Source organism: Salmo salar, chromosome ssa20 (genome assembly GCF_905237065.1).
Source record: "Salmo salar chromosome ssa20, Ssal_v3.1, whole genome shotgun sequence".
NCBI lineage: Eukaryota > Metazoa > Chordata > Actinopteri > Salmoniformes > Salmonidae > Salmo > Salmo salar.
In genome coordinates, this window is record NC_059461.1 from 56,955,357 (window position 1) to 56,979,144 (window position 23,788).

A 23,788-nucleotide genomic window follows, 5' to 3' on the forward strand; every position below is an offset into this window, starting at 1 on the left:
AAAATAAAGCCTTATCATATCCAGACCCCTTTTCAAAGCTTAATCCCTGGTCCCTTGCCTTATTCTTACCCCTTTTCAGAACCCATATTCTGGATAGTTTTCATGCTAGTGGTCTGCGTCTCAAATGGCACCCTATTCCGTATACAGCAGACCGGAGACGAAATAGGGAATATGACCCTTTGGGACACAACCAAATCTATCTTTGTCGAATGTTTTCTTGCTCTGTTTAATTCTGTTTTGTCCTGTTGCCTGTAAAACACTCACTATGGGCCTCCCATCCGACTGCACTCGACACCTCTAAGCTTTTTCTTCCTGGGCAGTATTTATGTGGAACACTTACTTTAGTCAGGGCAGACCAACCACCACACACACAACATGCACACAGAGACACATGCACTTGCTTGCAATCACGCCCATACACACACACCGGCATGGTACACACCTCCCTATTTCTCTCAGTGGGAGATTTTCGACAAAAACAAAACCTGTCTGTCCCACTAATCAGAGTAGAGGTGTGATTGATGGACAGTGAGCAGAGTGCCTCTGGTAGTGCTTTGGGCCTGCAGGTAGGCTGGCTGCTCATCGCTCTGCCTCCCCCTTGGCTCCATGCCAGCCCCCCTGGCACTGCTTGTACGCTGCAGGCTGCAGAGACACTGACCACTGGGAGACATACAGGGGAAGGGGGCGGGGCGGGCAGGTGATCATGCAAGGGAGCGTTTAGGTAGTTGGACGGTAGGAATGTGACAATTGACCTACTGGAGGAGAAGGAGGTGGGGGGAGGTATGCTCATGTCTGATAGCCATTTCTACAAGGGCATTTGGAAGAGGATGTGGATGACTTATACAACTGTTTTTGGCACAGTAAAACAGAGGGAGACAGAGGAAGAGGGATAGAAATCATCATGTCGTGCCATGTGGAATAAATAGACAGGACACCCGTGATACAAGTCAGTATTGGAGGTCCATCCATGTCTGAGGACGTTGGGAGATGATGTGAAAACTGGTCACTAGGGGCAACAGTGTGCACTGTTCCCTTCAAGTAGGCTTTGGTTTTGCTAGGGCGTTGTGAATGGGCATCAGGATCTGTCTCTGGTTCCAAAGGTTGCTTGTTCAAAAGTTTGTTTCTGATATTTTTGTTTTAAGCCTACCCCAAACCTTAACCCATACCTTAACCATTTGGAGTTAATGCCTAAACGTGACCTTGGAAAGATACAGAGAACTCACCAAACACTTCGAAATTGGACATTTGGAACAACTTCGAATTTTGACGTTTGAGAAACATGGGAGAACGTCTAATTCTGACGTGAGACTGTAAGAGCTTGTTGACGCAACCTGCTAACATGTACAGTGTAATAAATATATGACTCAACTCCCTCAGAAACCGCTGTAAATGGGTCAACATTCAAGGTTTCTTAGGCAAGCACAATCACTCTTTATCCTATCAGCAACAGATACCAGGCCTTGTCAGTCAGGTCACACACATACGTACACACACGTGTACACGCACACACACACACACACACACACACACACACACACACACACACACACACCACCCGGGTATACTGGATATTACATCCATCTCCAAGATTGGGGCTTGGAGGCAGCAGCAGCGCAAACATGTACTGATGAAGAAATAGCATTCATTCCTGATTAGTTGAATCATAATAACAGGAGATCGGCTGTACCCCATCCCAGCTGCGTTTCCTCACCTCTGTAACCGATAGCTATTTTATTCTTTCCAGAATGTTAACCTCTAATATGCCGTAGCAATTATGCACGTTCATGTCAAATTTCAGACATGTTTATTACGATGTGTTTTTGCAGTGCATTCAAAGATTACAGCCTAATTTCCTGTGTCTCAAATGCCACCCTATTCCCATAGAGCCCTATGTACCCTGGTCAAAAGTAGGGCACTATTACTATATAGGGAATAGGGTGCCATTTGGGACATACCCCATGACTGCCTACAATATTTTAGTGAGCTTGGTTAACATTTAAAGGGAGCATTCCGTTTTCTCTTCATAATCTTTACTGCTACATGGTCGGCAGCATAATGAAACCACGAGCTGCTCTTGGAAATGAGGTGGTAGCCTGTTAGAAAGATAATTGATTTGGGGAGTCAAAGCAACCTGGTATTCCATTTGGTTTCCATGTTGACTCTAAACCTTAATTAAGTTTTCCGTGGCTGTCTAGCGTACTTCCTCCTCTGCTTAGAAACGGATCGCTGAATGATTAGTTGATGAGGTTCTGAACTGCAGACTGAGCCCTGTTATGAACATAAGGCTTTATAGCCTCAAACGACTTCTCACATATAGCATCCACGCACATGTTTAAAGACAAAGAAGTGAGAAATTGACAGAAAAGGCTTGTGTTGGTGTTTTATACCTCTGAATCATGGTAGTACAGCATTATGGGTTTGTGTTGTTGTACAGAAAGTAGAGGGGCAAACTGTGCAGTGGAGATGAACACACTACTTGTGTGTGTATGTGTGTTTGTGTGTGGGTGCATGCATGCATGTACAGTGCTTTCAGAAAGTATTTATACCCCTTGACTTATTCCACAGTCATCTTGGGTATGTCTGTATCAGCTTTACACATCTGGATTTGGGGATTTCCTCCCATTCTTCCTTGCAGATCGCTTGAAGCTCTGTTAAATTAGATGGGGAGTGGCAGTGAACAGCAATCTTCAAGTCTTTCCACATATTTTCTATGGGATTCAAGTCTAGACTTTGGTTAGGCCACTCAAGGTCTTTCAAATTCTTGTTCTGAAGCCATTCCAGCATTGCTTTGGTTGTATGCTTGAGTCATTTCCACTCTAAGGTTGTTTGCACTCTGAAGCAGATTCTCATCAAGGATTTTCCAGAATTTGGCTCCATTCATTGCTCCCTCTATTCTCACCCGTCTCCCAGTCCCTGCCACTGAAAAGCATCCCCATAGCATGATGCTGCCACCACCATGCTTCACGCTAGGGATGGTGTTAGACAGGTGATGAGCGTGCCAGACATAGCACTTGCATTCAGGCCAAAGAGTTATGATCTCAGAGTCTTTCACATGCCTTTTTGCAATCTCCAGGCATGCTGTCATGTGCCTTTTTCTCAGGATATCTGTAGTCTGGTAACTTTCCCATGAAGCCCAGATTGGTGAAGTTCTGTAGAGACTGTTGTCCTTCTGGCAGGTTCTCCTATCACAGCCAAGGAAATCTGCAGTTATGTCAGAGTGGTCATTGGGTTCTTGGTCACCTCCCTGATCGAAGGTCCTTCTTGCCCGGTTGCTCAGTTTGGTCAGGCAGCCAGCTCCAGGCAGAGTCTGAGTAGTTCCATATTTTTTTCATTTCCTAATGATGAGAACCACTGTGCTCTTGGAAACTTACAACACTCCAGAAACAGCTTTATATCCTTCCCCAGATATACAGTGCTTTGCGAAAGTATTCACCCCCTTAGCATTTTTCCTATTTTGTTGCTTTACAACCTGGAATTAAAATATTTTTGGGGGGGGTTGTATCATTTGATTTACACAACATGCCTACCACTTTGAAGATGCAAAATATTTTTTATTGTAAAACAAACAAGAAATAAGACAAAAAAAAATTTACTCAAGCGTACATATTCACCCCCCCAAGTCAATATTTTCTAGAGTCACGTTTTGCAGCAATTACAGCTGCAAGTCTCTTGGGGTATGTCTCTATAAGCTTGGCACATCTAGCCACTGGGATTTTTGCCCATTATTCAAGGAAAAACTGCTCCAGCTCCTTCAAATTGGATGGGTTCCGCTGGTGTAAAGCAATCTTTAAGTCATACCACAGATTCTCAATTGGATTGAGGTCTGGGCTTTGACTAGGCCATTCCAAGACATTTAAATGTTTCCCCTTAAACCACTCAAGTGTTGCTTTAGCAGTATGCTTAGGATCATTGTCCTGCTGGAAGGTGAACCTCTGTCTCAGTCTCAAATCTCTGGAAGACTGAAACAAGTTTCCCTCAAGAATTTCCCTGTATTTAGTGCCATCCATCATTCCTTCAATTCTGACCAGTTTCCCAGTCCCTGCCGATAAAAAAACCGCATGATGCTGCCACCACCATGCTTCACTGTGGGGGTGGTGTTCTCGGGGTGATGAGAGGTGATGGGTTTGCGCCAGACATAGCGTTTTCCTCGATGGCAAAAAAGCTAAATTTTAGTCTCATCTGACCTTTGTAACTTCTTCCATATGGTTTGGTAGTCTCCCACATGCCTTTTGGCAAACACCAAACATGTTGCTTATTTGTTCTTTAAGCAATGGCTTTTTTCTGGCCACCCTTCCATAAAGCCCAGCTCTGTGGAGTGTACAGCTTAAAGTGGTCTTATGGACAGATAGTCCAATCTCCGCTGTGGAGCTTTGCAGCTTCTTCAAGGTTATCTTTGGTCTCTTTGTTGCCTCTCTGATGAATGCCCTCCTTGCCTGGTCCGTGAATTTTGGTGGGTGGCCCTCTCTTGGCAGGTTTGTTGTGTTGCCGTATTCTTTCCATTTTTTAATAATGGATTTAATGGTGCTCCGTGGGATGTTCAAAGTTTCTTATATTTTTTATAACCCAACCCTGATCTGTACTTCTTCACAACTTTGTCCCTGACCTGTTTGGAGAGCTCCTTGGTCTTCATGGTGCTGCTTGCTTGGTGGTGCCCCTTGCTTAGTGGTGTTGCAGACTCTGGGGCCTTTCAGAACAGGTGTGTATATATATTGAGATCATGTGACAGATCATGTGACACTTAGATTGCACACAGGTGGGCTTTATTTAACTAATTATGTGACTTCTGAAGGTAATTGGTTGCAACAGATCTTATTTAGGGGCTTCATAGCAAAGGGGTGAATACATATTCACGCACCACTTTTACGTTTTCTATTTATTTTTATTTTTTTAACAAGTAATTTTTTTCATTTCACTTCACCAACTTGGACTATTTTGTGTATATCCATTACATGAAATCCAAATGAAAATCCATTTAAATTACAGGTTGTAATGCAAAAAAATTGGAAAAACGCCAAGGGGGATACTTTTGCAAGGCATGGTATGCCTCATCACAATTCACAAATCTCGAAGGTCTATGGAGAGTTCCTTGGACTTCATAGTATAGTTTCTGCTCTGACATGCACTGTCAACTGTGGGACCTTATACAGACAGGTGTGTTTCTTTCTAAATCATGTCCAAATCATTGAATAGGCCACAGGGGGACTCCAATCAAGTTGTAGTGACGTTTTAAGGATGATGAATTGAAATTGGATGCACCTGAGCTCAATTTGGAGTGTCATGGTAAACGGGTGTCAATACTTATGTAGATGTATTTTATTTTAATTGAACCTTTATTTAACTAGGCAAGTCAATTAAGAACAAATTCTTATTTACAATGACGGCCTACCAAGAGGTGGTATGCCTCCTGTCCGGACGGGGGCTGGGATTAAAAATAAAATATAGGACTACACACGTCACGACAAGAGAGACACCACAACACTACATAAAGAGAGACCTAAGACAACAACACAACATGGCAGCAATACAACATGACAACAGCACAACATGGTAGCAACACAACACAACATGGCATCAGCACAACATGGTAGCAGCACAAACATAGTAAAAACATTGTTAGGCACAGACAACAGCATGAAAGGCAAAAAGATAGACACAACAATACATCAAGCGAAAGAGCCACAAGTGTCAGTAAGTGTCCATGATTGTTTTTGAATGTAGAGATGGAGATTAAACTGTCCAGTTTAACTGTTTTTTTGCAGCTTGTTCCCGTCACTAGCTGCAGCAAACTGAAAAGAGGAGTGACGCAGGGATGTGTGTTTTTTTGGGGATCTTTAACAGATTGTAACTGCCAGAATTGGAGAATGAGGGTTGTAGTAGGTATCTCAGATAGGGGGAAGTGAGGCCTAAGAGGATTTTAGAAATAAGCATCGACCAGTAGGTCTTGCGCCAGGTGTACATAGATGACCAGTTTACAGAGGAGTATAGCGTGCAGTGATGTGTCCTATAAGGAGCATTGGTGGCAAATCTGATGGCCGAATGGTAAAGAACATCTAGCCGCTCGAGAGCACCTTTACCTGCCGATCTATAAATTACATTTCCGAAATTTAGTATGGGTAGGATGGTCATCTGAATCAGGGTTAGTTTGGCAGCTGGTGTGAAAAAGGAGCAATTACGATAGAGGAAACCACTTCTAGATTTAACCTTGGTCTGCAGCTTGAATATGTGCTGAGAGAAGGACAGTGTACTGTATGAGTACTTGTATGAGGTGACTACTTCAAGCTCTAAACCCTCAGAGGTATTAATCACACTGGTGGGGCAATCTTCTTACCAAACCACATGACCTTTGTTTTGGAGGTGAACAAAAATGGCAGAGAAAGCTTGCTGGACACTAAGAAAGCTTTGTTGTCGAAATCCAAGGAGTGGTCAGATGAGTATAAGACTGTATCACCTGCATATAAATGGATGAGAGAGCTTCCTACTGCCTGAGCTATGTTGTTGATGTAAATTGAGAAGACAGGTGACAGGCAGTGGCTGAGACAGCAGATGTTCTGACTTTACACATTGCACTCTTTGAGAGAGGTAGTTAACAAACCAGGCCAAAAAACCCTCAGAGACACCAATACTCCTTAGCCGGCCCACAAGAATGGAATGGTCTACCCTATCAAAAGCTTTGGCCAAGTCAATAAAAATAGCAGCACAACATTGCTTAGAGTCAAGGGCAGTGGTGATATAATTTAGGACCTTTAAGGTTGTTGCAGTGACACATCCACATCCGATGAGATATTTCTGTATTTCAATAAATTTGCAAAAATGTTTAAATGTTTTCACTTTGTCATTATGTGTCGATGGGTGAGACATTTTTTTTTTTTAATCCATTTTGAGTTCAGGCTGGAACACAACAAAATGTGGAATAAGGGGTATGAATACTTTCTGAAGATAGATACTGTATGTCCGCATCAGTGTGCATACAGTGGTGTCTAAGATTAAGTAGACTTAAAGTTTCCTCCTTCGTTTCTATGGCATCCTAGGAGGATTAAAGGGGACAGGCGATAATCAGTGCCGAACAGAGAGAGAAAGAGAGAGAGTGAGATATAGAGAGACAGAGTCAGAGAGACAGATATAGGGATAGAGAGAGTGAGGGAGAGAGAGAGTTGTGGTTCTTCTCCTCTGCTAACTCCTCCACTCTTCAGGAAAATGAATTTAAAAAAAACGCAGAGTAACAAATGAGCGTCGTAGCCTAGTGTTCTGTTGTACTAGTCCTGACTTGGCTTGACTCTGGGCTCTGACTGAGCTTGGCCACAGCCTTGGCCTCAGCAAGAACAGCCACCAGCCGAAAGCACAAGCTGTCACCAGCCACTACCGTAATGAAACCTCCTTCCTTTACCATTCCCTATACCAGCTACCAAGACCCCAACCCCCCACCCCTCTGACACCCACTGTACTGTACATACTGTACCGCTCATTCACTTTACTACTATTTACCCACCAACACTCCACAGCTGCTAATGTAGCTCCACCATTTACAGTATCACCCCCTACCACCTACTGTATACCCACCGCCAACACTCCCCACCTTCCAACCTCCTGTCCCACTGCCTCCCCAGACAGGCCATTGGATGAATGTCAAATATTGACCTGAGCTTGTGAAATCAAGTTGATCCTCCCACTCATCCCAAATCCACTGTGTAAACCTTTATGTACAATAGTGACAACAGTGTCAGCAGAGGCCCCTCACCCAGACCCTCATTAACCTCTCCATAGGATTCTAATAATAATAATTAGCATCTCTGTTAATCACATCCTCTGCTCATTTTTCTACGTAAACAGGTGACTAGATGCAGAGGACCAATCATGTGAATGTGCAGGTGTAACTGCGTGATTAGACTGATTAATGATGTCATTAGCCATAATTGCGGCCACATCAATGAGCTCCCATGTGCCGTTTATGTAATGCTGAAATTCACTGTTCCCTGCCACCGTGCATACATTTGGGCGTGCATGATAGGTGTGAAATCGATAGAAAGGCCATAAAATGCTAAAGTCCATCTTTCGGTGAAGCTCTGATTTCATGTGTCATTGAACTCTGCGTAGAATAGTTTTTCTCTCCTCCATTTGCATATTTCTCAGAGAAAGGTGACAGTCATTGGAATGTCAGTAATATCCATAACGGTCTTGTCTGTCAGTGTAATCTTCCATCCAGGGTGCGTACACACACACACTCCATTGTGAAACTCTTATTGATAAAGTCTTCTTCTTGTCCTTTGATGAGGGGATAAAAGCCAGATCAGATCAACTGGAGAGATGTGATGGAAATAATAGTTAACCTAATACACTCCTCTTAGTCCAAGCAGTCGCAAATCCTTTTTTAACAAGCACGGCCACACACATACACACAAATAGGCACACAAGCACTCATGTGCACACACAAATACGAGTGTAAACACACACACACATACGCAGACAGACACACACACACTTTTACAATTGTCTATTTACTGCTGTTTTCCCATCCTTCAATTACTCTCTTTTTCCACAAACAACCATCTTCTGCCTACAAAACAATAACCAAATCAAACCATGTGTAACCATCTACATATTATGATGTTCCATCGCTTCTAACTGAGGAAAGCTAAATACCATATAAAGACCCAGTACAGTCAAAAACATGATTTACCTGGGTTTTATATATATTTCCACACTATGAGGCTGGAATAATACTGTGAAGTTGTGAAAAGTAGAATGATGCCATTTTAGTATAAGAGCTGTTTGAAAAGACCACCTGAAATTCCAGCTTGTTTTGTTGGGATGGAGTTTTGGCCAGACAGGCAGTAAATTAGTTAGTAGACAAATAAGAGAGTTCCACACCTCTCTGCCAACAACAGCTAGTTTTCACTCAGACCAAACCCAAACAGTCCTAGATAAATTCTTGCTTGAGAAATTGCTCTTTGCTAACAAGCTATTTTTGTTTATTTTTGACCATTTTAATTGAAAACAATCACACCAAGTTACTTGTTACCCAGTAATTATTTGATATTGAGATAAAAAAATCTCTGCATTGGATCTTTTAAATGTATAGCATTACTGTAGATGCCATTGCCATGAGCAACCACTCACCACCCAGTAAGAGATTTTTCTTAGCTGTGGGTGACGTAAACTCACCTTTACAGTAGCATGTGTTGTGTGTGTCCTCTGGTCCCAGGGGTGAAGGGTCAAACCCCCAGTACTCCTAATGTCCCATAAATATTTCTGTCTGTGTCACAACCACTCAGACTCATTTTGAAACCACTGTAGTCTGTCTCTCCTTTCATTATTCTCTCTCTTACCCTGCCTTTAGCATCTTTCTCTCTCTAGATATATACATGTCTGCCTGCCTCTTCTCTCTCTGCCTCTTCCCTCCGTCTTTCTCTCACTCTACCTCTCTCTCCTTTTTGCATGTGCACATATTTTTCCAACCGCTACTCCAGTCGTGCGTTCCTGTTATGTACCCAGCCAGGTTTTAAAATAGCTCATCTGTGACAGGGCTTTGACAGTGAGAGCACTCTCTGGCTGATTTGTTCTGATTTCCACACTGAAATGCTTTGCTCCTACTGGCTCACTCTGATGTGATTCTGTGTTGATGATGGTGATGAGATGATTTGAGTGGTTGTTTTAATCTTTGCTGTTCCTTCTATATTTAAAAAAAAGAAAAGACCTGATGGAATTGTTCCCTTTAAATGGCTTTGGGATTAGGAGACACTGAGAGAAACGGAGGGAGGGAGGGAGGGAGGGAGGGAGGGAGGGAGGGAGGGAGGGAGGGAGGGAGGGAGGGAGGGGATGGGAATGGAGAGAGAGAGAGAGGGAGAAAGAGGGAGAAGGATAGCGATTGACAGGGGAAAATATGGAGAGAAAGAGAGAGAAGAGAGGGAGTAAAGACAAGGTAAAAAGACATGGTGTCCTGTCTACTCTGAGACAGACCATCAGTACACTCTTAGAAAAGAAAGTGCTATCTAGAACTTAAAAGGGTTCTTCGGCTGTCCCCATATGTAATTTTGAGTTCCATGTAGAACCTTTTCTACAGAGGGTTCTACATGGAACCCAAAAGTGTTCTACCTGGAACCAAAAAGGGTTCTACCTGGAACCAAAAATAGTTATTATACGGGGAAAGCCAAAGAACCCTTTTGGAATGCTTTTTTCTAAGAGTGTAGTGTCAGTTGTGTTGGGTATGTATGAGTGGCCAGTGGGAAAACTTGTGGCCTGGGGAATTCTAAACGGCCTATGTGAACAGCTCAATGTTCACACACACCCTGTCTGTCTGTCTGACTGTCTGTCTGATTGTCAGCCTGTGGGTGACCACTGTCACTCACAGTCTAACACACAGATGAACATACACACACACACACTCACAGCTGTCACTCACAACACTCGTAGAATGATTTGAATGCAAGGGACAGCGCTAACTGCTAGCCATTGCAGTCTAACGATCTGACCACTCTGCAACTCTGTCTGTCTGTGAAGAGGACAACACGTCTGGTCTGACTGACAGACACCCACGGCTAATGGCAGAGGGGAAACAAAGCCTGTGAACAACAGGAAGTAGCTGTATTTGAATACAAACAACTATACGTACGAACAGGTAAGGCCTGTGTCATGAATACTAACACCTGTCTGACTGAGAGAAAGGTGTTTGAGAGATGTGTTTGTTTGGAGGGAAACATGACTGGAGAGAGCAGTAGGGATTGTGATAGAGAGGTAGTAGTCATAGGGACTGATGGGGCATTTATAGCCCTAAATCACAAATAATTATTTGGCATGGTGGAAGCGGTGTAGCAGTGTTTCACAGTGTGCATGTGTGTGTGTTTGTGTGCTTGCGTGCGTGCTTATGTGCGTGCCTGACTGTGTGTGTGCCTGACTGTGTGCCTGACTGTGTGTGTGTGTGTGTGTTCGGTCACACTGGTGCAGGTGAAAGAGAACGGAGACTGAGGGCTACATTAACTTGTAGAATACAATAACGTCTCTGTCTACTGCAGTTTGGACCACTTGTCTTAGGTAATAAAGGGGAAGGAAAATTACTATTCCTGCAGAGTAGATGGGATGGGAGTGTGTGTGGGTTGAGGTGTGTGCTTGAGTGGAAGGCGAGACGAGGTGACTAGGGAGCCTTTTGTGTGTGTGTGTGTGTGTGTGTGTGTGTGTGTGTGAGGGAAGGAGGGAGGGAGGGAGAGAGACTTCCAGTATTATTTACCCAGAGGGGAGCAGCAAGGTCACTTCACACTGCTTGTCCTCTATGCAGCCTGGGGACTAGGGAGATTGCCCCTCAGGCTACAGTACAGTTGAACATATGACTTTGACGGTGATGAATTTGGGGACTGACAATTAATCTTACTAGATTTACCTTGGTTTGACTGTGGCTTAGATTTATGACTGTGGTGACACTGTGATGAGGTAACTGTAGCAGCCTATGTAGAACATCCATTTACAAAACAATATAATTGATATGTCACAATTTACAAGTCTATTTTTATGTGGAGAATGTGACACATTTACAGTACACCCACTACTCCAACACATATACAACAACACAAGCTACATCCTGTCAGGACCCTGGGCCCTCCTCTCTACATGACATTCAACCCTCCAACACTCTCAAACGCAAACATATACACACACCTCCCTCTGCAGACTAATGGTCCTATTACCCCGAAAGGTCGGTTAAATCTCCTAGTACAAGGAGGAGAGGGGGGGAGGGGGGCGTATTACAGTGGCCATCGGGTAAAGAGAGCAACATTCCATATCACTCTGGCTGCTCCGCCTGCGCATTTGGAGTGACTGAGGCACCAATTGGTATTCATGAAGAATCCTTAAGATGTTGTTTTCTCAGAATTCCCCCACTGATCATTTCAGCACGGTAATGTGTGTGTGTGATGGGGGTAAAAATAGGGCGGAGGCTTTTTTTATACATCAAAACAGGGGTAAAATTGCAGTCATTGTGACAAATAGACACCATAGCTCCACAGGGCTATTATTGTCTTTATAAAGTGAATGATATAAGAACAGTAGGGAAAGACAGGAGGGAAGGTTCGCTTGTTATTAGGATTCATACATGTATGAATAATCAAGTTGCTACGTGACCACAAAAGCCTTAGGCCGCGTTCCTCAGTTAAGGCCGAGGCGACGCAACAACCAACGGTGGCTTGCCACGTCATCGACCGTGCCATCGACTGACAAATTGCTATAACAGCTGATACTTAAAATACCTATCCAGGCGTTGTAAGATCTTTCAGGCGTCAGCAACATCTAAGCTATGGAAGGCAGCCTTAGCTTCATCTGCTATCTACATTGAGTGAGATCAAGCAGTGAGATATTGACTGACATGGATAGGCTACTCTGATATTCTAGGCTTCTCTGAGCTCTGTCACAGAGCAGTTTTCATCAGAGCTATTAAAGTAGATGTGTCCTGTTGCCTTGGCGTCAGGTCTAGATCAAGCCCTGTTGTGATATAGGGCATATCCTGGTCAACAAAACAGATATATTTTCTGTCTGACCTTGTGCTGCCTGCTGTGGTTCAGAAGCTGACAACTATACTGACACCAGTAGATTGCTTAAACCATCCATTGTTCAACCTTTTTTTAAAGAGGAAAATACCCTTGAGGTTAAACACCTCTTTTGAGAGTGTGACCTTGTCTTAACAATGTTGCATGTGAAATAAAATTAGAACTGTAAAGCAATCTAATATTGTTAGTTTCTGGTAAGTAATGAGCAAAACATAATTCAGCCTCCTACCAATAGCCTAATAAAATACAGAGGCTTTATTTTGTGCCCATGATGAAAATGTAGAGAAGGGTTATCTATCTATCTACAGCAGCTCTTTTCCTTTTGTTAAGGGGAATCTATTGTCTGTGTATGTTTGTGTGTGCCTGCGTGTCTTTGCTTGTGTGTTATATATATATATATATGCTGGGAGAGGCTATGCTCCCGCTCCTCTTCAAGCGGACTTTCATTTTGCTGCTGGCTGCGCGCTGTTAATGACGGTAGTATACACACTCCCCCTATGAAGTCACGGTAGCGTCACGGTAGCGCTGGAATTTCTCCTCTCCTCCGTCGGGGGATGTGCATCTGGACAGGACTGTGTCCTCGCGACAGCGACGCGCCGCATTCCTCCGCTCCTCTCCTACAGAGGACATAAAACCCCAGGCTCCGGTAGCTTATCTTGGACGGGATGGCCGGTGCTAAGTGCCTTCTGAAGACGCCGAGGTATGTCTACGGATCGTGTTAATTAATACCGCGACTGTTGCGAGAGTTTAAACCAATTGCAGATTATCCTTCAATTAAATGGTCCCGTATTGACTATAAATAAATGTTAGCCTATCTAACCTTTTCGTTGCAATGCAATTGGTTGCTTATGTGTAAATTACAATACTGCAATAATGTAACCTAAATACGGCAACAATGTTTTGAATTGTATTTTTTTTGTACGGTAGCCTGTATCAGCACAGCCTGCACAGAGCAGTAGCCGAAACAAGTGCTGTGCTCCAGCTCTTGAGCTGTCGACTCAGAGGACATTAGGAAAAATATACAACTGAAACAGGAAAACATTAAATCGATAATAATCTAGCCAATACATGGAATTTAATTTTGCCAAAGATTATGCATTTCATCTGTCTACGTATTTTAAGTATCAATGGATTTTAATAGCCTAGACTACTAAATTATGTGTTATGATTATTTGAATGATGAAAAAATTGTTTAAACACTGTCTTGCAGCTAAACAAAAATGCCCACTTTGCGTGCCACGCATTTGGAGACATAGCCTAACCATCTTGGTTCACTTCAATGGGCAATACAGAGTAGCCTAAAGACAAACAAATGTCAATCAATGCATTAGCCTAATACTTCATGCATTAATTTGATCGGTTTGCCAGGGGCAGACTGGGCCAAGAACTCAGCCTTGGCATTTTATCCACACCAGCCCACATCACTGAGCATGCAGCCAACTCACCCCCCTTCTCTGGTGTCGCTCTGCTTCTTCTTGTTCTCTGTCTGTCGGTCTGTCTGTCAGCTTAAGCCACAATGCCTATAGGCTTATATTATAAAAGCCAAGCTAACGACTTAGGCAATGTTGTAAATTAGGGCATGTCATATGCAGTGGTGATTTTAGCATGTAAATCTTGGTGGGGCAAAAAAATGTGGGATGCATGCCAGCAAAGCCACTAAACAATACATGAATTGCACTGTACCACTGCTACACCTGGCTATCAGCGGAGCCTTGTCTAGCAACGAAACAGTTCATTCAGCCTTATTTACTACCTTTAAAAAAACAGAGCTGATATGGCTGACTTGCTTAAGCAAATGTGGTTTCTACTGACAATTGAGATGTACAAACTATGGCATAAGGGGATGACAAGTGGATAAGAGGAAATCCGTAATTTTGATTAAGACAATAATGAGCGAGCTAGGACGGACTAGTCAATATAAATATTTGTTCAGCACTTTTGAAATGTACAGTGACAGAATTCAGAACATGGGCCGTTCTTAGAGTGTTCTCCCTGTACACCAAGTCAGAACCGTAGGATAAATAAAGGGGGCATATAAGCAGACAATGAAAGCTCTTACAATAATCGATGATTACATTTCTCAAAAACAGGTTATAGGCCACATGTGCACCACCAAGTCAGAACATTTGGTGAAATTAAGAGGTGAAAATTGACCAAATTATTAGGGTGAGGTACATGGGCTACAAAGAGCTTACTACACTACATACACTTAGTATTACTTTCTTAGCTACAGTATACATATCACATAATTTATGCAGCAGCATACAAGACATGTTTGGACTCACCTTGTTGTGCTGTGCTCACTTGAACAGGAAGGTGGCGCGGCGTTTCTTCGTGGGCAAATTTTGTCATCAAAGTCTGGCATTCTCTGGATTTATGGTGCTTTCAGGACAACTGGAAACTCAAGAAAAAAAAGGTTGAATCATGATGACGTCAGTGATCTTCAGGTCGTAGCTCTAGAAAGAGACCCGAGTTCCCGATTTACATTCTGATTTACATTCTGAACATATTTTCCCAGACGGAGCTTGTTTTTCCAGAGTTTCCAGTTGTCTTGAACTCACTAGTCAGATTCTGCAGTTCCGAGTTAAAGTTGTTTTGCGCGCAGCACAAGTCATTCTTCATTGACAGCATGTCCAATGTTAAATGTTTATAATTTTAAGCTTGGAAAAGAGACCCTTAAATCTTAGACTTGGGACCCCCACAGCCACTCCACTGAATAGCAGGCTAATGATTGCTTTGCAATGCTTGCAGTTAGCCACTGATTCCTTCCAAACCACTCATTGTTGAATTTGCTATTTCCAACTTGTTGTGTAATGTTTATGTCCAATGGTCGATGAGCACCGATATGTTTTATCTATAATTTCTCTTCATTATTTCTCCTCATATGACAAGGATTAAAAATGATTTGCCAGTAGGTTGTCGTCTTGATTCATGATGATGACTGCTAGCTAAGATAGAAAGTATGATGTTGACATGATCAGTCCAATCAAAGCTACTGTAGATATAACGTGATTTGAGGTCATTTTATCTGTGGACAATGACCTTGAGCCTTCTTGGATGGGCACTTCTAATGGAACTCTATGGCAGCACCCAAGGGGCTAGAATTTTAGAGATCTAACCTTAGACTTGGTGATGACGTAGTGTCCCCATGAGTGACAGAACGGTGCAACGCTACGTATTTTCTGCTGGCTTGCCCCACCACCACAGAAAGCACTGAGATAGGCTGAAACACCTGCATTTTGGAGCTGCCTTACTCAAGAAAATAAAAAAGAGACCACGTTTGTATGCGGCTTTATTAATTCATTGATATATATATATTTTTCATTGTTTGCAAACTGATATGTGAAAGATATTAATGCTAAAATAACATGCAAAACAGGCAAGCCCCGCCCAAAACAATATATATATATATTTTTTTTATTTTAGCAAAAAATGTTGGGCTCAAAACAGGTGGCCCTAACCTGAATGACGGGTCGCCACTGTGTTCCCCTGAATCATATGTGTTCCCCTGAATCAACACCTACCCTAATTGTTAATTACTTTTACAGTGCTCCAGACTAACGTCATTCATTGTCAGGAATCGGCCCCTTCAATTTTCACCTAAAATGACATACCCAAATCTAACTGCCTGTAGCTCGGGCCCTGAAGCAAGGATATGCATATTCTTGTTACCATTTGAAAGGAAACACTTTGAATTTTGTGGAAATGTGAAAGGAATGTAGGACAATAGATCCGGTAAAAGGCTGAGTTGGACCCAAGGAAAGAAACAAATATCCAAAAACACCTCTAAGCTAGACTTGCCTGCTACAATACAGCTAGCTACCTAACCAATAAAACACAGCGGGTGGTCCGCCCAGTTCAAACTAGTGTACTTAGACAAAGTATTCCTACGGGTAATGTATGCCCATGGGTGACTTGGCACCCCCTTTTCCCACCATCAAACAAACAGTCAAACACCTTAACTAAACATACTCACATAATACTGGACAAATGTGACATGTAGGAGTAAAAACCCAAAGAGAGAGATATTGAGACACAGAGAGATTGAGCTACAGAGAAAACAACTGACTGGGTTTTTAAACCAAGGGAAAGGGGATGTGAATGAGTAAGAGAAAAGAAGCAGGTGTGTCTTCAGATTAGCGACTGATTGGCGACTGATTGGTGACTGATTGGCGGCACCTGTGAATAGGTCAGGAGGAAAGAAAATACACCCACAGGATACACACACAGGATACCTGTATCCGTAACAGCGAGTCTGACCACAAGTCAGAGACCACTATGATGACACACATTACCCTGCAATAGATGTCGTTCAATTGGTAACATACATTTTTGTCTTCTTCTAATCCCTCTTAAGGGGAGAGTAATCTAAAAGTAACTGAAAATAATCAGATTACGTTACTGAGTTTGGGTAATCCAAAAATTACATTACTGATTACAATTTTGGACAAGTAACTAGTAACTGTAACGGATTACATTTAGAATGTAACCTACCCTACCCTGACTGTTGGACCAAATCATGGTTTTAGCCACCAAACAATGTAGAATGTAGAATGTGCTCTTTCTAATAGGTACGCTTTCTGTCTAACTGATGACAGAGTCGGAGCAGATCTCTTTGCTAATAATGCGATTGACTTTGAATGTGAGTTTGTGTGACCTCATCTCAGCCTATCAGGAAAAAAAGCCTTTGGAAAGGATTCAGTCAGACTCCTTGACTTTTTCCACCTTTTGTTACATTACAGCCTTATTTTAAAATGGATTAAATAAAATCAATTTCCTCAACAATCTACACACAATACCCCAAAATGACAAAGCGAAAACAGGTTTTTAGAAATTTTTGCAAATGTATACCCTATTTACACAAGTATTCGACCGTTTGCTATGAGGCTCAAAATTGAGCTCAGGTGCATCCTGTTTCCATTGATCATCCTTGAGATCTTTCGACAACTTGATTGGAGTCCACCTGTGGTACATTCAATTGATTGTACATGATTTGGAAAGACACACCTGTGTATATAAGGTCCCACAGTTGACAGTGCATGTCAGAGCAAAAACCTAGCCGTGAGGTTGAAGGAATTGTCCGTAGAGCTCCGAGACAGAATTCTGTCGAGGCACAGATCTGGGGAAGGGTACCAAACCATTTCTGCAGCATTGAAGGTCCCTAAGAACACAGTGGCCTCCATCATTCTTAAATGTAAGAAGTTTGGAACCACCAAGAATTTTCCAAGAGCTGGCCACCCGGCCTAACTGAGTAGTCGGGGGTGAAGGGCCTTGGTCAGGGAGGTGACCAAGAACCCGATGGTCACTCTGACAGAGCTCTAGAGTTCCTCTGTGGAGATGGGAGAACCTTCCAGAAGGACAACCATCTCGGCAGTAATCCACCAATTAGGGGTTTATGGTAGAGTGGTGAGACGGTAGCCAGTCATCAGTAAAAGGCACATGACAGCCCGCTTGGAGTTTGCCAAAAGGCACCTAAAGAATCTCAAACCAAGATTGAACTCTGTCCTGAATGAAACTTTATTTTGTATTTTTAACTAGGCAAGTCAGTTAAAAACAAATTCTTTGGCTGGCCTACACCAGCCAAACCCAGACGACACTGGGCCAATTGTGCGCTTCCCTATGGGACTCCCAATCACAACCAGTTGTGATACAGCCTGGATTTGAACCAGGGTGTCTGTAGTGATGCTTCAAGCACTGAGATGCAGTACCTTAGACCGCTGCACCACTCGGGAGCCCCTGAATGCCAAGCGTCACGTCTGGAGGAAACCTGGCACCATCCCTACGATGAAGCATGGTGGTGGCAGCATCATGCTGTAGGGATGTTTTCAGCGGCAGGGACTGGGAGACTAATCAGGATTGAGGCAAAGATGAACGGAGCAAAGTACAGAGAGATCCTTGATGAAAACTCGCTTCAGAGCACTCAGGACCTCAGACTGGGTCGAAGGTTCCCCTTCCAACAGGACAACAACAGACAAGACAACGCAGGAGTGGCTTCGGGACAAGTCTCTGAATGTCCTTGAGTGGCCAAACCAGAGACCGGATTTACATCTCTGTAGAGACTTGAAAATAGCTGTGCACCAACACACCCCATCCAACCTGACAGAGCTTGAGAAGATCTGCAGAGAAGAATGCTTGTAGTGTCATACCCAAGACGACTCGAGGCTATAATCAATGCCAAATGTACTTCAACAAAGTACTGAGTAAAGGGTCTGAATACTTATGTAAATGTGATATTTCAGGTTTTTATTTTTAATACATTTGCAAAAATGTCTAAAAACCTGGTTTTGCTTTGTCATTATGTTGTATTGTGTGTAGATTGATGAGGGAAAAAAACTATTTTATCCATTTTAGAAAAAGACTAACATAACAAAATGTGGAAATGGTCAAGGGGTCTGAATACTTTCTGAAGGCACTGTACTAGAACTTCATATTGCAGTGTAAAGTAGTATGTCTGTACCATTTTCCATCTCTGCTGTGGACTCAGCGTTGTGTATCAGGTCCTGAAGCTCGGTTGTTGGTGTGAGTCGATGGCTCTGCTGGATGGCCTTCTGTTTGAAGACAGTAGGTCACTTTGGTCTACCAAGTTGTGCAGCAGTCTAAGGCACTGCATCTCAGTGCTAGAGGCGTCACTACAGACTCTGGTTCAATTCCAGGCTGAATCACAACCGGCTGGGATTGGGAGTCCCGTAGGGAAGTGCACAATTGGCCCAGCGTTGTCTGAGTTTGGGTTTGAAAATAAGCATTTTTGCTTAATTGACTTGCCTAGTTACATAAATAAATTCAGGAATTTGCGTCACCAAACATCAGTCCAAAATCTTGCTAAATCTGCAGACAAGACACACAAAGACAATAAAATCTCAGCTACCAGATTTCTAAGACATGGTCCTGTCACCTTTTAAGGGTAATAGCTCTGGCAATGACCACTCTAAGACATGGTCATGCTTTGGAAAAAACAATGCATCAACATGTCATTCCTACGTTCTCACACATGCATGCTATGAAGATGACAGAGTCCATTTCATTCAAACCATACCTGGTATGCCCAGAAACTGTGGAACACGGAGTATGTCAGAGGAGTTCTGTGAGTCATGGACAATTTTTTTGACAGTAGGTTGAGGTCAGCTACATCTTTTCTTTTACGGTTGCTTCATCAGACGTGTGTTTCATCAGCGCGATGGCCTTTCGACACTGCCCTTCTTCCCTCAGCCAGTCTTTGTCCGTGAAGGGGTCTCTGTCAGCAGCTGGTCCCCCTCCAACCAAACACACAACACTGGTATAAACAGTCCAACCAAACCCCATGACACAGAATTGTGAGAAAAACCCATAAAAAACAAGTCTCACTCCCTTCTGAACACACATTCACATGCTTACACCCTGGCATGCCTGCACCCGAGCGAGCACAAACCATACAAATAAAAGACTGAAGCTAATTTGTCACTGGTGCATGTTAGAATCTGGAAGAAAAGTTTAACAGTTGCAGGGACTGTGTAATGTTTAATGCTCCTCAGTCACCTTCACATACACAAAGCCTAATAAATGTAATCTTCAATTACAAGTGACCGAGGAGGAGCATGTAAACAACATCAATGCTATGTTAGACAGCTTTACAACTTGAAACGTTATGCTGTGTTTATCATTTGAACATTTAGTGATGTTGCAGTGACAGTTTCACTATCGGCAGAATGTGCCTTCAAAACAGCAAAACCATTTTTAAAAAATGGTCTTACATCACTTCCCCTTGGCCCTATAACCATATCAATGTGTCCATAAGGTGAAAGCTCCACGACTACACTTCTTACATCTATCCACACCCTTCAACTCTGCAAACATATAAGGGTTAGGGCTAAGGGGAAGTGGTAGGGAGTGAATTGGTACCCAGATTTATTTTGAACTCACAGAGTCAGTCTTGCTTTTGGGATCGGCTAGGTACGGGAACAAGGAAACTATTCCTCTTGCATATGCCTCCTTCACGTCGCGTGGGACTTGTTCTGAACCCCTCCAAAAATAAAAAGTTCTAGATTGGCAATAATACATGAATGCAAAACATTGATCTTAATGCGTAAAACAAATGGATGGTTTACCCATGATCCTCTGTCATATTTGCAACCAATATCTTGATCATATCACGCTTGCTGCAGTCAGCCAAGCTTTTTGTCCGAGCATACTCATTCATGATCCTTTCCCCTCCAGTTTTGCTCTGGAAAATGTCCTTAATCATCTAACAAAAAGCACAGCATACACAGACCCTAGTACATCAGGGTTCTTTATAAAAATATGTTTTATTGATTCCTCACCTCCTTCTCAAATCCCATTTGATAATAAAACCCAATGTTCCTCCTAATTCATTGTTCTGTAGTTGGTTTTGTGAACGATGAGAAGAGGATATGAGGAGCCAAGGATTGACAAATTGAGAAAGAGCTCAGTGGTAGCCAGCCATCCTCCTGGAGAGCTACTGTGCAAGCATTGGTTTCAGCCCTGCTCCAACACCTGGCTATATCACTAAACTGCACATTAGGATCTATCAAGATTATTTAAGTCGATTAGAGCAGGACTGGAAAAAGCCTACATACACTAAGTAAATCTCCGGGAGTAAGCCAACCCAACATCACAAAGATGGAACCTCAGGAAGAGCAATAAAGTTTTTAGTTATAAAAAGACAATCCTAGAAAATAATGAAAGGCTTACTTTGGCTGGACTATCTTCCTCTGCTCTCCTTTTTCTGTTAGGACTTTGTGTCAGGGTAACAGAGTCGTCAGAGTTTAATGAACCACCAACATCCACGGCGCAGCTTGCAGAAGAGTTAACAGAATCTGCCCGTTACATGAATAAATTAAAGCTCGGTTCTCAACAATGCTACAGGGATAATACAACCAAATTGCATATGTGTCTTTACATTTTGGTTGTTAGTCATACTCTAAACCCCATTTAGCATGCTTTAAATGTCAGGCGCAAATAATCTGCTATGAAATCTTTAACCTACAATTATATATGGGATGTTGAGATAAGACATGCAATTAATGGGTTCGGATGTGATCTGTGACATGCCACAGAATGCGTGGTGTGTGTGACTCCATCCCTCAAAATCTTGGACCCCTGGCAAACTCCCCCTCCCAAAAGTCTGTTTGGCATTTAAATGTCTCAGCGGTGCCCCCCGCAGGCTTTGGGGGACGGGGTGGCCCCTCCTTTACTGTACCACCCCTGCAAACACCAGACCTCCGTCTGGATCCGGATGCCAGACCTGGGCCAGTAGGATTAGATCTGGCCTGTCTGGACACCGGGCAGATGTCGGCCATATAATTTGTGCTAGCTGGGATTGTATGAACGAATACATTGATCATATCTCTGTACTGTAGAGGAATAACTCGCCATCAGAACTTGTTTCATTGAGTAAACACATTTTTAGCAAACTGAGGTCTGGTCTCTGAAGAAGATACTGAAACACTTCAACTACTTTAGTCCCAGATTCATCATAAACTTTTAAGTCCTTGGTAGGCAGGATACATTTCTTGACAAATTGAAAGACATGAAACAACATTTGGATCGCTGTTAGGGTTTCTGTAAACAATTGCAATTGTGGCAATCACTCACCTCCTTCCAAAAAGTAATTGAAAGTCAATGGCTCTTGTGAAAAAATTAACTTCTCATCTTTGTATTTCACTTGTACAGCCAGCAGCCTAGTCAGCACTACCCTAACACAGCCTATATAAACACAACTACGTTCAACTTCAATACATTCTAATAAAAATGAGCCTAATGAACAACGCAGGACACAATATTGATATTCACACGAATGGTTGCATGCACTACATTTGCATATCGCGTGTGGATTTCAGCATATGAGATTGCGATAAACACCTAGCTAATTTTGCTATGGTTACATAAAGTCCCTTCAACCGAACAACATATTCATTGCTTTCTCCATGCTTTACTGTGCTGCACTTATTAACTCTATATTTAGTAACACACACGAGGCAAGCACCACATTTGACTCTACAGTAGATACCGTAGATAGTACACACAAGGCACACAGACCTAGAAAAAGTATCGACAGCTGACAGTTAACAACATCATAGCTACACAGGCACACATCCATTACTAACCCTTCGAACTGTGTCATTGCGTTTTGGTACCTCAGGACATTAATTTCCAATGGAACGCTGCGTTTGCCTTGCAGCATTGCGTTGCTGAGGCCGTTGCTGTACATTCTGTGTGGTGCATACGTTGGATTTATCGAACGAATGCATCAAATTGTATGCGTTTACTTGACAGAAAGTAGCAAAATGTGAATGTTGAATTTTTGTTGCACACATATCCAGTAAAAAAAAATTGGGATTACATAATAAAAACAGTTTGACTGTAGAATTTCTTTATATTTTTTATTAATTTATTTGCCAGGTAGCATACATATTATTTATTCGATGACACATACAAATTAATTGTGAGAGCCTATAATATAATTTCCCTCCAAAATGCATAGTTTTGAAGCAAAATGCAATAATAAATAGTTAGGATAGCAGAGAGTAGGCTCTTTCAACAATGAGACCAACATTGAGAAAGGTGGTCTTGATTGCGCTGATGGGCCGGGACCCATCAGTGTGGGTCCAGAGATGGTTGAAGCCGTGAAAGCAAGCAGGGGAGTTCCACCGTCTCATTCAAGAGCTTCGACTGTTTAGAGAGGAATTCCGAAGTTACTTTCGTCTGGACTGAAGCCAGATGGTTGGAGACAGGATCGCTCGGATGGATAACAGCTACCGGGAGCCCATCAGCCCAGTTGAACACCTGGCGATTTGTCTCCGGTAAGCTAAATTCTAGTACATTTTTAAAGCCTTTGATACCATAATTGATTGATACTAGACATATTTTATGTGCAACCTAGCTAGCTAAAGGACTCTCTAGTTAATAGCACATATGTGACATCAGATGTACTTTTACAGAATGTTCATTAGGACCATAACTTTTCCCGTAGTTGGTTTAAAAACATTTTTTTTATGATGCAATGTTACCAAATGAAAAGAAAGTTGAGGTGCCTTCTGCCCTGATGAAGGTAGACTAGTCTTCTCCAGGACCCCTTGTTGTTCAAGACAGTTACAGTCAGTGATTAGATTATTATTGGAATCATGTACGCTCTTAGAAAAAAGGGTTCCAAAAGTGTCGCTCTGCTTTCCCCATAGGATAACCCTTTTTGGTTCCAGGTATAACCCTTTGGGGAAAAGATTATACCTGGAACCAAAAAGGGTTCTTCAAAGGGTTCACCTATAAGG

At 42.6% G+C, this 23,788-nt stretch overlaps 1 protein-coding gene across 4 annotated transcripts in view; it reads left to right on the plus strand.

The window, feature by feature from the left end:
* Nucleotides 1–23,788, plus strand: part of LOC106580907 (A-kinase anchor protein SPHKAP) — a 102,667-nt gene that overhangs the window by 12,154 nt on the left and 66,725 nt on the right. Inside the window, exon 1 of one of the 4 annotated variants that reach the window (XM_014162444.2) lies at nt 12,991–13,227. The exons of the other annotated variants lie outside the window; for them this stretch is intronic. Coding sequence (XP_014017919.2) covers nt 13,193–13,227 — 35 coding nt within the window. The 5' untranslated portion in view covers nt 12,991–13,192. Of the gene's footprint in view, nt 1–12,990; nt 13,228–23,788 lie in introns of those variants that run through there. 4 annotated transcript variants of the gene reach the window in all.